The sequence below is a fragment of the Armigeres subalbatus genome, chromosome 2, assembly GCF_024139115.2.
Source record: "Armigeres subalbatus isolate Guangzhou_Male chromosome 2, GZ_Asu_2, whole genome shotgun sequence".
Taxonomy (NCBI): domain Eukaryota; kingdom Metazoa; phylum Arthropoda; class Insecta; order Diptera; family Culicidae; genus Armigeres; species Armigeres subalbatus.
In genome coordinates, this window is record NC_085140.1 from 339,698,079 (window position 1) to 339,712,308 (window position 14,230).

General features: G+C 42.8%; 1 protein-coding gene across 1 annotated transcript in view; it reads left to right on the top strand.

The window, feature by feature from the left end:
- Window positions 1-3,593: 3,593 nt before the first annotated feature.
- Window positions 3,594-14,230, top strand: part of LOC134210006 (uncharacterized) — a 46,991-nt gene continuing 36,354 nt past the window's right edge. Inside the window, exon 1 of the mRNA XM_062686032.1 lies at window positions 3,594-3,710. Coding sequence (XP_062542016.1) covers window positions 3,613-3,710 — 98 coding nt within the window. The 5' untranslated portion in view covers window positions 3,594-3,612. The remainder of the gene's footprint in view (window positions 3,711-14,230) is intronic.

Below are 14,230 nucleotides of genomic sequence, written 5' to 3' on the forward strand. Positions count from 1 at the left end.
TGTCGGACAGTAATCCGGTGAAAATGGTTCTCGACAACGATCCGACGGGAACAAGAAGGCGAGGTGCACAGCGGGCAAGATGGATCGATCAGGTGGAGGACGACTTGCGGACCTTCCGCAGACTGCGTGGTTGGCGAAGTGCAGTCATGGACCGAGCTGAATGGAGAAGTCTTTTATGTATTGCACAGGCCACTCTGGCCTTAGTCTGGTAATAAATAAATAAATAAATTTTCAAAGATTTGCTATTTTTCATGAATTTGTGGAATTATTTTTCGGGGATCTGTACAATTTCAAAGAACCCCGCATGAACTAAAGAAAATTAAATTAATACTTACGTCCATTATGCCTAACACACCTTCTCATTGATCGTCTTCTTATGATAGGGAATATTTGTTCCAAATTGGATTTAAATAGACCCATGCGTTAAATAGTTATGCAAGCCTATTCATTTCATAAATATGCCTCTCTCCCTTTTCATACGACCCTCCTATCCCCACTATTCGTCTCATTTAAATCAAAACATTTCATTCCAATTTTTTGCGCTAAACCCTTCGCTTTGAGGTTTTCAATAGATTACCTAATGCCAAAATATTTCACTCTTACTTACTCATTCATCAGTCCTGAGCACCCCAACGGTCAACGTGAGAGATTGCCATCAGCCATCATCCCATTTAATTCCACCACATGATTGTACCTTGACAGATACGTATTTCGACCTCAACAGTAAGGTCGTCTTCAGTGTCTCGTACCCCGAGAAGCACAAATCAGACAAAAATGGTTGCAACAACTCGATTGTGACTAAATCTGGTCACATATGAGTTGCAGTAGCCTATGTGGAACATATGTGCTGCTAGGGACTTGACTTGACTTCGAGTCAAGTACGAGACACTGAAGAAGACCTTACTGTTGAGGTCCAAATACGTATCTGTCAAGGTACAATCAAGTGGTGAAATTAAATGGGATAGTACAAACTCGTCTTATGACAAGTGAGTGTTAAAATGACTAAGTTTGGTGAGGCCTGGCAGGAGTGTCGGGGGGCAGATACCCCTGCGGCACCTCAGAGTTAGGGGACACGAAAGTATTGCTATGCTTGGCAGGAGTGTCGGGGGGTTAATGCTTCTGCGGCCTGCCCCTTCCAATGACCACGCTGTCTGCCACGACAGGACGAGGAGGATGAGTGGGTCTGCCTTGTAGCTGAAATATGAGCGGCATAGGAGCCACCAACCTAGGGTCGTCTCCGGCTTGGTAGACAATTGGTTCCACCCTGTTCCAGGATGGGGTGACCACCATACTGAATGAGGACTGTTTGTGTTGTGACATGGCAGCATGGGGTACCTCCTGCAGGGTACCTGCAAGATTCTTGCTGTCATTCAAGCGGCATAGGCAGGTGAGTGTTGGGGCACATGTAGTGCCAGTATGTCTTGTGAACATGTGGTGCAAGGGGAGTACCAAGAGAGTTGAGGCGCATACGTGCACTTGTGCACGTCATGTAGGGGGCGCAATGCCCGATAGTCATCCCCCTAAGTATTGCTCAATTGTGGGATTCCCCCGACTGGAGAGGTAGGAGTTGGTTTTAGTGCGTCGGAAGTGGTGATCCCATCCCCAAACTACCTGTATACGCCTTCCCAGGTGCCTGGTTGCAGATTTCCGTCAACTCCGTAAAAAGAAGAAAAAAACGCTGCACTATAACCACGCAATATGTATGAAGGCATTAGGTTAATTGTTCCACAAAACCTATTACCGGTTAGCATTGGTTTTGCTCGAAAAGCAAAAACAAGATGGATATTCTGATCCGGAAGTGCAAAATTATTATTATACAACTTATTTGAGTGCTATAATAGTCATTCAAGCAATCATTTCTTTTATATGGAAACTACTAGTCGCTCAAATAGGAACTGTTAAACAATCTCCGGAATTGCAAAAAGTTTTTTGCAATTCCTGGTCATAATACTTGGTTTACAGTTGGCGTTTGAGTGATAAAACGGCCTACTTTTCCATACCAATGACATGGGTGCTTTAATGAACATTATGCAACTCAAATGGGTTGCATAAAATCCATTAAAGCTTTCATTTGGGTGCTATAATGGAAAACCAGCATTAGAACATTAATTACATGACCACATTTAGCTAAATTGGCTTGGGTGAGTGTTCAAATAGTGGCTCTCTGTGTTACGTAATAAATAAAATCATTTAATGAGCACGACATCAAATTCTCCAAAGGCAGGTTTATCTATCGCCTTATGGTCTGTCGAACACACCATGGGGCTCGATCACATGGAATCTGTTTGTTTTCTGCACCAACATGATTTTTTAGCAAGATTGGTCATGTTAAGTAAATTAAATTGTACCATTTTGGTACAGATTTATCATATTTAAGCTCATTTTTAGTCATTGCAAAAAATAGCGTGTGCAACTTGTTGCAAAACTCGATTTTTTCAGCACTCGTAGAACGTACAACTCGTGCTGAAAAAATCATCTTTTTGCAACTAGTTGCACAAACTACTATGTATTTCATAATCATAAAGACAAATAAAAGAAACGTGGTAAAAATGTCGACAGAATTCTTCAACCATTGACAACCGAGGCAAACACTGCCAGCTATAAAATTATCAGGCACCAATCAAATCACATTCCTTCCACTCACAAAACGAACTCAATCTAATTCATTTCCTTGTTTCATCTCTTTCGATTTTCCAGATTAGCTATCTCGAAACCCCATTGGCCAGGGGATCCACAAACCAACTTTGGCTAACGAACCGGTACCCCGGCTTGATTGTAGCCACCCATCTAACTTTGCATTTCCATTAGACCACCGGGAGGAGCCCGCATCATTCAACGTGAAGTGGAGTTGTGCGAAATACCACACCATCTCAAAAGACCTTGACCCAATTCCGCCGCTATATATATCCACCTTTCGGAAGGCGACATCGACCTATACGTGGTAACATTACCCAGTTCAAGGGCTGCAAAAGGCAGCCTCTTGTATGACACTTTTTTTTTTGCTACGATGATATGTGGGTGAAAATGATGTACCAAATTTAAACTTCACTATCAACGGACGACACAGCGAACGAACATTGTGGCCGTGAAGAGGCGCAAAAAGCCTTGTTACGTCTAGTGTTACGGAAATCCACCCACAAAAAAAAAGAAACAGATCAGTGGTGATCAAACCGTTGTGTCAATCGGAATAAGTGTGGTGGGATGTGATACTGCGGAAATCTATTCCAAAGTAAAGCGAAAGGAAAAGTTTCATTTTTTCACTAGGCAAGTGGAGTGACGGGCGCTGTCGGAAAAATATAGAGCCGTGTTGGGTAACGGGAAAAATTGTTCCTACTGTTCTGTGTTTCACAGATTTGTGTTGCGCGGGAAAAAAAGCTTTTTTTGTGATCTAGGAGGGAAAATTAATAGGCAAACTTTGCCGCTGTGTTTGTGTGTATGTGAAAGAGGGTGGGCTTGTGTTACCCAGTGTTAGATAGATTCCCGCCAATCACGTGTAGGTGTAAATGGGATAGAGCGTTCTCGTGTTGCCTGCCCGAAGCGTAATGGCATCGTCACTCGCCAGTGAGATGAGTTTTTTCTAATATCTGCAAGTGATTGATGAAATGATTCGATATGTGGACCTACATGATGGCAGCGGCCCGAGGTGACCGGGCAATGTCATCCATCGCACAGCGTCATCAGAGCAGTCGGAATGATTTCGATTCACCAAGGTAAGTTTTCGTCCTTGAGGAAAATTGCTGAAACTTTAGCCGCGGATCGATTGGTTTGCAAAAAAGACTGTAATATCGCAGTTAAGGTAAATTAATAGTGGAGGAATTCAGCACTTTTTAAATACTCATAGAAATAGTGGTTTTCTTACTTTGCGGATTAATCTAGACCGGCAATTGCCGAGCTGATTGCGTGAATAAAATTGCTTGTCACATAGAACATAACAAATTCTGTTCACATTTAGTATAGGTTTGAGCTGAGTCGATCGGTATATTTATGGGTCTCCGGACCATATGTTGATAACTAGCCTAACCCTAAGTATTGAAAAATTTTCAGTAAATGTTTTAAAAACATTTTAGAATATATTTCCTGTCTTCTAGACCATCATCGGAGCCAAACCGAATGTAATATTATTCCAGGTCGCTGGTTCTTGGGCCGTCAGTCGCCAGTCTCCCCCTCTCTGCACCCCGCACATTAGGACCAATCTTTAAAAAGACGGTCAAAAACCACTTTTTCAAAGTGATACTTGACGATGATGTAAACACAGTTTTGAGTCACTTTAATCGAATAGTCTTACGTTTACACTCAATACAAGTTGAGCATGGTGTGGATATTTAATTCTGTTAAATCTTGTAACATTTATCTAACTATGGTGACCACAACGTATACATCACCCAAACCTTTTATGTTTGGCATCATTACAAAGTGTAGTCCTAAAACTAATAAAGCCACACAAAGTACGTTCGTAAATTATTTTTGATCTTACAGAAGTACTCAGTCTTTATTATTATTGTATTATCATCTTACTGTATTCATTGTCAAATTCAAAAGGGTACCCCGATAATCACAAATGAAATTCACACTGACAATTTTTTGTCAAGAATCCTATCCTGCAGAAATTAGGTTCCGCCGAGATTAAAGCTAGCAGTTAATACCTGTGGAAGTACTTATAGAACTCTGCACTGGTGGGGTCAGCCATTGATATTTGATGGGGCACTACTTGGTGCTAGCACACTGTCTTCGGGAACTATAGCGCGTGAAACTCTAGCTTACGATTCAGTGATGCCGAGAAGATGAACCATATATTCAATAAAATATCCCACTATGTGGCTGTTAGAACATTTTGTTCACTTCTAACATTTTTGACGGTCTTTTTGGAATTGGTCCCACTGTGCGCCAGCCGTATGCGCATCTTCCTCGGTTGCACACAGCCAGTGAGTGCGGGGTCCGACGTCTTCTTCCAGGTTCTCTGCTAAACATGACTTTTGCTGACCTCTTTTCCGGCATATGCACTACATGTGCAGCCCTCTGTAATCTACCGTATTATATCAGCCTGCAGATGTCTGCATTTTAGTACACTTGGTACATAACCATCTGAGCCATTCCCCATTTTCCACCACGTCGCCAAGTTGCAAGCGCTACCCAGGTAACCAATAAGCATTAAAGAAAGCACTATAGTAGCATTATACTGGCATTATGTGCACTATAGTAGCATTATACTGGCATATAGTGCATACAGGCAAGTACCGTCAATATGAGTTCAATTCCCGCCCTGATGCCGTTTTCGCCCGCAGCTCATCGAACATTTTTTCAATTTCGGAACGCCCAACAATTAATTCCGCTGCTTACACCGAGACATTAGTTCCACAACCAGGACGCAACAAATCACTAAGCACTTTGGAAGCCCCGAAGCCCCCCATCGCAGTCGAGTCTGTGCAGCCAGCGTACAACAGCCGTCCTGGTCCTGCGTATGGGTGCGGTGAAGGGGTCTTCCAGCCTGTGCATACAGGCAAGTACCGTCAATATGAGTTCAATTCCTGCCCTGATGCCGTTTGTGTTCGTAGCTCAAAACGATTGCCGAAAACACTCTCTACTACGGGACGCATGCCTGCAAGCCTCTTGGAAACCCCATACCCTCTCGTTACAGTCGAGCCAGTCTCGCCAGCGTCCTGCAGTCGTCCCGGTCCTGTATACGATGTAAGGGAAAGGGGTTTCCAAACTCCATACGCAGGCAACAAAAGCAACGGCGCCATTCTGAGCGATGTCAACGATGAATCCACCGCTGCCTTTACTCCGACATTTGAATCAATGCTACCGGATGTACACACATCGCCAAAGATCAAGAACACTTCGACTACTGCTTCATCTCTCCTAGTCTACTACCAAAATGTCGGAGGTATGAACTGCTTACTTGAAGATTATAAGTTGGCGGTCAGTGATGCTAGCTACGACATCTACGCTTTCACCGAAACATGGCTCAACGATCACACCGAATCTTGTCAGCTCTTCGACAGCTCCTTTTCAGTGTATCGTCATGATCGCTCGTCCTCAAACAGCAAAAAAAAACTCTGGCGGGGGAGTATTACTTGCTGTTCGTAATTGCATCAAGTCGCGCATTTTGTGTCCTCCTGGATATTTGGCAGTTGAACAGTTGTGGGTTGCAATCACTGCCAAAGAGAATACAATCTTTTTATGTGTGATTTACACTCCGCCTGACATGATAAATAACGATTCTCTGATTGACACACATTTGGCGTCACTAGAATGGATCGTTAATCAAATGGGCCCTAATGATAGCATTGTTATTGTGGGTGACTTCAACCTCCGTGGCATAACCTGGCAGAGCGGCTCGAATGGTACTCTATTTCCAGACCCATCTCTTTCTTCCATGACAATGGCATCTAGATGCCTTCTTGATGCATACTGCACTGCGGGACTCAAACAGCTCAATTCAACTTTAAACGACAATCACCGAGCGCTGGATCTGTGCTTCGCTAGCGAAGATTTTTGTGACAATTACACTGTCATGCGGGCACCGTTACCATTAGTGAAAAACTGCAGGCATCACCCCCCTCTGCTTGTTAATTTGAACAGTTGGTCCCAGTTTCAATTTAACGACACATCCGACAGCATTTTCTACAATTTCCGCAAGGCCGATTTCGAAAGAATGAATGCTTTTCTTCGCGATGTAGATTGGACAGAAATTCTCCTCGATAAGTCAATCATGCTGCATCTTTGATGTCCAACATCCTACTCTACGCCATCGAACAGTTTGTGCCGAAAGTAACTCGTCGCGAACCTGTCAAGCCGGAATGGTCGAATCCACAACTTAAGCGTCTAAAACGCTTCAAAAGGGCTGCTCTGAGAAGACACAGCAAACACCGCACTGATGCAACTAGAATTGCTTATGCTGAGGCCAATCAACAATATTCTAGGCTCAACGAGCATCTGTTCGCCATCCATCAAGCTCAAATTCAAAGCCGTCTCAAGTCGGATCCACGAGGTTTCTGGCAATACGTAAATAATCAACGACACCAGTCTGGTCTGCCGTCCTCAATGACTAACGGCAATGCAGAAGCTAGTACTGTGAAGGAAATCGCCGAATTGTTCCGCTCCCAGTTCAGCAGCGTTTTCTCTGACGAAAAGCTCAGCGCTCATGACATCGAAGCCACCACAAACTACGTTCCTCAACATTCTTTGGTAACCTCGCAATAGACTGTTTCAGCCGACATGGTCTCACGCGCACTGAAAATACTGGAAAGTTCAGTAGGTTGTGGCCCAGATTGCATTCCATCGATTCTGCTCAAGAAGTGTTCGTCATCCTTAGCGCTACCACTAGCCGCAATTTTCAACGCCTCGCTATCTACTGGTACGTTCCCGTCAAGTTGGAAGAACTCATATGTATTTCCCGAGCATAAGAAAGGATGTAAACGAAATGTCGTCAACTACCGAGGTATAGCTGCTTTGAGTGCGATTTCCAAATTATTTGAGTTGATCGTACTTGATAAGCTTGTGCATACATGCGCTCATTATGTATCCAGAACCAACATGGATTCATCGCCAAACGCTCTACCAGCACTAATTTAGCAATGTTTACATCGTTCGTCACCAGCCAAATGGAGAAAGGTTACCAAGTTGATGCTGTCTACACAGACTTGTCTGCAGCTTTCGACAAAATGAACCACGGTATTGCGATTGCTAAATTTGAAAAACTAGGCTTAAGTACCATTATACTCAAGTGGCTTCGATCCTACTTGACCGATCGCAAAATGGCTGTCAAAATCGGGGATCATGTTTCGTCGCCGTTTTCCGTTAGCTCAGGCGTCCCACAAGGTAGCCATCTCGGACCGTTTTTATTTGTACTTTATATGAACGATGTTAATTTTATCCTAAGCTGCTTAACTCTATCGTACGCTGACGACTTAAAACGTTTATGTCATAAGATGGCCAAGCGATACTACGTTTCTGCAGCGGCAACTCGGAGGTTTTTGCAGCCTGGTGTCAGCTTAATCGGATGGTACTCAATGTCTCCAAGTGCTCCGTTGTTTCGTTCGGACGGAAGCATGTTCTATATCAACATGAATACTTGTTGTATAATAGTATCATCAAACGTGAAACGACCGTAAAGGATTTAGGCATTATGTTAGACTGCAAATTGACTTTTAAACATCATATATCGTATGTTGTGTCCAAAGCCTCATCACAATTAGGGTTTATCTTTCGCTTTGCTAAACAATTTAGAGATGTTTATTGCTTAAAAGCACTGTATTGCTCATTAGTCCGTCCTATATTAAAATATTCTTCAACAGTCTGGGCACCATACTATCAGAATGATACTCAACGAATCGAATCAATTCAGTGCAAGTTCATCCGCTTTGTTCTCCGTTTCCTTAATTGGCGAGATTCCTATAATTTACCAAGATATGAGAACCGATGCATGCTTATAAACTTGGAAACGCTTCATGCTAGACGAAACGTTGCAAAAGCCTGTTTTATAGGAAATTTGCTTCAAGGCCATACAGATTGTCCTGATCTGCTTGAAAAAATTGAAGTAAACACGCGAAATCGTAGTCTTCGCTCGCATTCATTTTTGTGTATTCGTATCAGGTATCAGGTATCAGAACGTCGGCTCCAGGGGCACGTTCACCTCAATTCGGGAGATTTGTGCCATCGCCTTCACAGCCTTTCTCATCACGCACCTGACGGAAAAGGAAGTGAACAAAAAGAAAGGAATATGGATGGGAGAAAAATGGGAAGTTGAGGAAAGGTACCCTTGAAGAGGGCATATAACGTATACAACACGTACAAAAGCTCATAGCTCCTTACCACAACGGGTTATGAACAACAGAATGCTTTGAAGGTTCAGGTTTCTGTAGTCAATTTCACTTAGTAAGTGTTTACCAAATATTTGGAAACGCAGTTGCGCATAAACTGGGCAGTTACATATCAGATGATAAGAAGCTCCATAATCGGATTCACAACCATCACAGACAAAGGATTCAACACGTTGAATATTTGCCATGTGATAGTTGAGTCGGCAGTGACCTGTCAAGGCCTTGACTAAGACACTGCAATTCTGTTTAGACAGATTAGCTAAATAGTTAGCTACTACCGGAGATGGCTCTCGGATATACAATTTTGTTTGTCGACATGAATCCAAACTACTCCAATACCGTTTGTGCTGAGTGGAAGCCCAAGAGCTAATCAAACGCTTCACCCAACACTTAGATATTGGAATAGCTGGCTCAGGACCAAAAAGTCTTGTGATGCTCCAGTGCGAGCTAACTCATCAGCCAATTCGTTTCCAGCTATGGACGAATGGCCAGGTACCCATATAAGGTGCAATGTATTAACTGAATTCAGTTCCTCTATTTGAGTTCGACATGCGATTACTAACTTCGACCTTGAGTTGGCCGAAGCGAGGGCTTTGATAGCTGCTTGACTATCTGAACAGAAGTATATTACTTTGCCCATTATGTGTTTCTGAAGTGCAGATTGCACTCCACACATAATGGCAAATATTTCCGCTTGAAAGACAGTGCAGTGTCTGCCCAGTGAGTGTGACTGTTCCAATCTTAGCTCACGCGAGTAGACACCTGCACCCGCTCTACCTTCGAAGAGGGAGCCGTCAGTATAACAAACAATGCTGTCCGACATACTTCTCTCCAAATAGCCAGATGTCCACTCATCCCGCGAGGGGAATTGTGTTGAAAATGTCCTATAAGGAAAACTACTAGCGAGTGTGAGATCACTTGGAGCAAGGACTGTTCTGTCCCAATCAACCATGAGTTGTAACAACGAAGTGTGTGTAGAACTTCGGTTTACAGGATTCTCTTCCAAGAAACCGAGAACCCATAATCGGTAAGTACAAGAAAGTGCTTCTTGTTTGAGATGTATGTGTAGTGGGACAACGTCGAGAAGAACCTCGAGAGCAGCCGTGGGAGTCGAAGAGAACGCACCAGTCATTGCCATTAGGCACATCCTTTGAAGATGGCCTAATTTAGACTGAATTGTCCTCACTTCACCCTTTTGCCACCACACAAGACATCCATAAGCCAAAATTGGTCGTACAACTGTTGTGTAAATCCATTTGATATATTTAGGTTTAAGACCCCAAGTTTTACCAAAAGTTCGTCGGCATTGGCCGAAAGCCATACACGCCTTTTGACTCTGAACTCAATGTTAGGAGTCCAGGAGAGCTTGGAATCAAGAATTAGTCCCACATACTTTACCTGATCCGTTACATTGATTTCAGAGTCAAAAGATGTAATGGGCGAATACCGTTACGGTTACGTTTTTCCGTGAAAAGAACAATAGATGTTTTATTCGGATTAACCGAAAGGCCATATTGGCGACACCAACTTTCGACTGCCTGAAGAGCGTTTTGCATCAGGTCGAATAAAGTAGTAATACACAAACCGACTATCAATATTAGATAGTCGTCAGCAAATCCATAGGTAGGAAAACCGCCATTATTGAGTAATCTCAATAGCGTATCTGCAACGAGGTTCCACAAAAGTGGAGATAAAACTCCACCTTGGGGGCAGCCGCAGACACTTAAGTTCCTAATCACTGCTTGACGTGATGTCGAGTAGAGATGTCGGTTTTTAAGCATCTGGTGAATCCATTTGGTAATTATATTAGGTAGCCCATGGCATCGTGCGGCTTCCAATATTGCATCGAAAGACCCGTTGTCAAAAGCACCCTCAATATCTAAGAACGCACCCAAGCATGATTGCTTTTGAGCGAATGTTTTCTCGATATCGTACACAACCTTGTGAAGAAGAGTCACGGTGGACTTTCCAGATTGGTAAGCATGTTGATTAACATGAAGAGGCATGTTTGCCAAACATTCATCACGAATGTGATGATCGATAATACGTTCTAAGCATTTCAGAAGGAATGAGGTCAGACTGATGGGTCTAAAACTCTTTGCTTCTTCATACGAAGCACGTCCTCCTTTTGGGATAAACTTTACAGTGACATCCCGCCAGGATATGGGAATATACCCAGTAGCAAAACTGCATACTAAAAGCTTCTTCAAAACATGTTTGATATGCTCAAAACCCTTCTGAAGAAGAACGGGATAGATCCCATCTTCCCTGGAAATTTGTAAGGAGCAAAACTGTTAAATGCCCATTGAATCGATTGAGTAGTTATAATTCTACGAGCCTGAGCACAAGACCCATAACTACAAGAAAAGACATCAGGAACATCCAAAGATGCTTCATCGACACATCCAGGGAAGTGCTCTAACATTTCTTGGTCAGAAGAAGTGTAGTCGCCATTTGGCTTGCAAATTTCGCCAACTTGGAAATCCTTGAATCTCGCTAGAACTTTATTTAATCGACTGGTTTTACTCAATTTGGAAACATTTGCACAAAGGTTTTCCAGCCGGATCGCTCAGAAGATCATAGAGCCTTCTTGTATGCTTTCCGAGCCAACTTGAAAGAATCCGTCCTTGCTGAATGGTGTCTGTTCCAACTCTTTCTACACTGCTTTCTGACCATAGCCAAACCGGAATTCCACCACTGGGTTCCTCTTGAGGTTTTCACAGAACGCAAGGGCAAGCTTCTTCAAAAGCTTCCACGATATGCAACGTTGTAGTATCAACGGCATCATCCAAGTCGGTAGGAGTTTCAATGGGTGGTAGATATCCATGAAATTTTGTCGAGAGCAACGCTGTATAGAGATCCCAGTTGGTTGAACGGGATTTCTAAAACGCAAGGTCTGTGAAGAAACATTCAACTGATCAAAATAGATGTAGCGATGGTCAGATATGGATTCCTCATCTGACACATGCCAATTCGTCAACTCCTGTCTGATTGTATTGGAAGAGTTATGTCTAGTACTTCTGCTCTATAAAGGTTGGGCCATTGCCTATGTGAAGTAAACCAAGTTCGGTACTATTTAAGTATTACATCAAGCTGGAGCCTCTTAGATTAATACCCGAGCTACCCCAGATGATGTGAGGAGCATTAGCATCTCAGCCGACAATTAGCGGAAGGCCTTTTGAAGTGCAATAAATGACAACTTGTTTGATTGTTTGAAAGCATCCGTGGGTGAAGATTCATCATGTGGAAAATAAATCGAACAATAGACGTATTTTCTGACGGGGGTTACACCAGTTACATCAATTGTGACAGCACATACATCTCTGGTTGTTAGTTCAGAGATAAGGGTAGCAACGATAGCGTTGTTAACAAGTATACATGCATGCGGCATTGATCGAGAGTTTGCCATTTTATTACTGAAAGCTTCACTAGGTTACCTAGGTAAAAGCTACCCTTGCGAAAATAGGGTTCCTGCACCAAAGCCACTTGGGATTTGCCATTTTGCATAAGTCTACAAAGATTAATCGTTGCTGTTCTTTTGTGCTGAAGATTGGTTTGAGCTATCCTAACTGTAGCCATTGTGAATTACGATAATACACTCCACAACTTCAACATTTATGTGAACAGCAACGATGAAACCAAGTCGGTATCGTTTCAAGAACGTCAAAGACGAAACACAGAGTACACTGTGAAAAACGCATATAGCGAATCCATATAGGTGACAATTAGATGAAAAATAATAACCCCACCCTTATTTAACCTCAAGTTGAGATTGAATAAGAGTAGCCGATTATTCCGGAGAAGCAAAAAGTCAACTACGCCATAGCTCCGGTTAGCGCAATAAGGGCTCAATACTGTGAAGGGTGCCCTGGTGCTTCACAGGCTCCGTTAGCGGTTAGGTTTTTTTAGACCCCCCTAACCATTCATTCATAGGCACGGTAAGCATAAAGCCGCATCACACCAAGAATTAGGGGTCACCTGTATGGTGGACTTTTACCACTGGAACAGGCAATCCGTAGCGTTATTCTTAGCCAGACAACCGGCTGCCGACACCACACGGCTATCTAGGCTGTTCGTGGGGAGAAGTTGACATTGACTTTACGTCAACTCTCAATGTGGCCCGAACAGCCAGCAAAATCTGATCTGCTGATCTGCTTGAAAAAAATGAAGTAAACACGCGAAATCGTAGTCTTCGCTCGCATTCATTTTTGTGTATTCGTGCTTCTAGAACTAACTACTACGGAATCAATGAGCCCATCAAAAGCATGTGTCGCGTGTTTAATAGGTGTTACAATGTATTTGATTTTCATGTTCCTCGTATAACTAATAAAAATAGATGTAAGAGTATTTTGTGTTAGATATAGTGCATTCAATTTTTTGTTTGTATACCGTATCAAAGCGTATGTTTCACCTGTTGGCAGTTGCTGCTAAATAAATAAATAAATTGCATATGCTCCATGCTGTAAATAAGCATTTCGAAAACCTTCTTCTTCTTCTTCTTCTTATTGGCATTACATCCCCACACTGGGACAGAGCCGCCTCGCAGCTTAGTGTTCATTAAGCACTTCCACAGTTATTAACTGCGAGGTTTCTAAGCCAAGTTACCATTTTTGCATTCGTATATCATGAGGCTAACACGATGATACTTTTATGCCCAGGGAAGTCGAGACAATTTCCAATCCGAAAATTGCCTAGACCGGCACCGGGAATCGAACCCAGCCACCCTCAGCATGGTCTTGCTTTGTAGCCGCGCGTCTTACCGCACGGCTAAGGAGGGCCCCGAAAACCTGGCTGTTCTAAATAAGCATTCTCAAAGCAATCATGAAAGGCATAGTCTTATAATAGCATTTTGAATGCACAATGTTGTTTTTCGTTAAGTGCAATGGAACAGCTATATTAGTGCCACTTTAAGGCCTGTAGTGTTCATACATCAAACGTTTTCCAATCATAAAGCGGGGACTATTTATTCAATGAACTTACATTTGAGAATAGAAATCGTTACGTGCAGAATGTTTATTCCATTCCGACCATTGACAGGAGTACTTGTCGTCAACCTAACCCTATCACTAATTACATAGTTTAGCTACATTTTTTTTATTCCATTGCACTATTTTCGATGGATGCATTAGAGCAGCACTACTGTAGCTGTTTCATTGCACCTGGGTATGACGTTTGTAGTGGTTGCATTCTGAGATAAGTTTAATTAAGTTTCAATATTCCTGAAGGGGCGTGTTGTTTATGTTGGGAAAAATTATTCCCACTACCATCTCTCTCTTATGGGCCAGCTGATAAGGGCGATGACAACTACAGCGTCGAGTGGCAAGAGCCGCTAGTTCTCGAATCCCGCTCGAAGAAAGTAAAAATTATGTTCCATTTCAAATATGAGAAAACAATAACGATATAATATG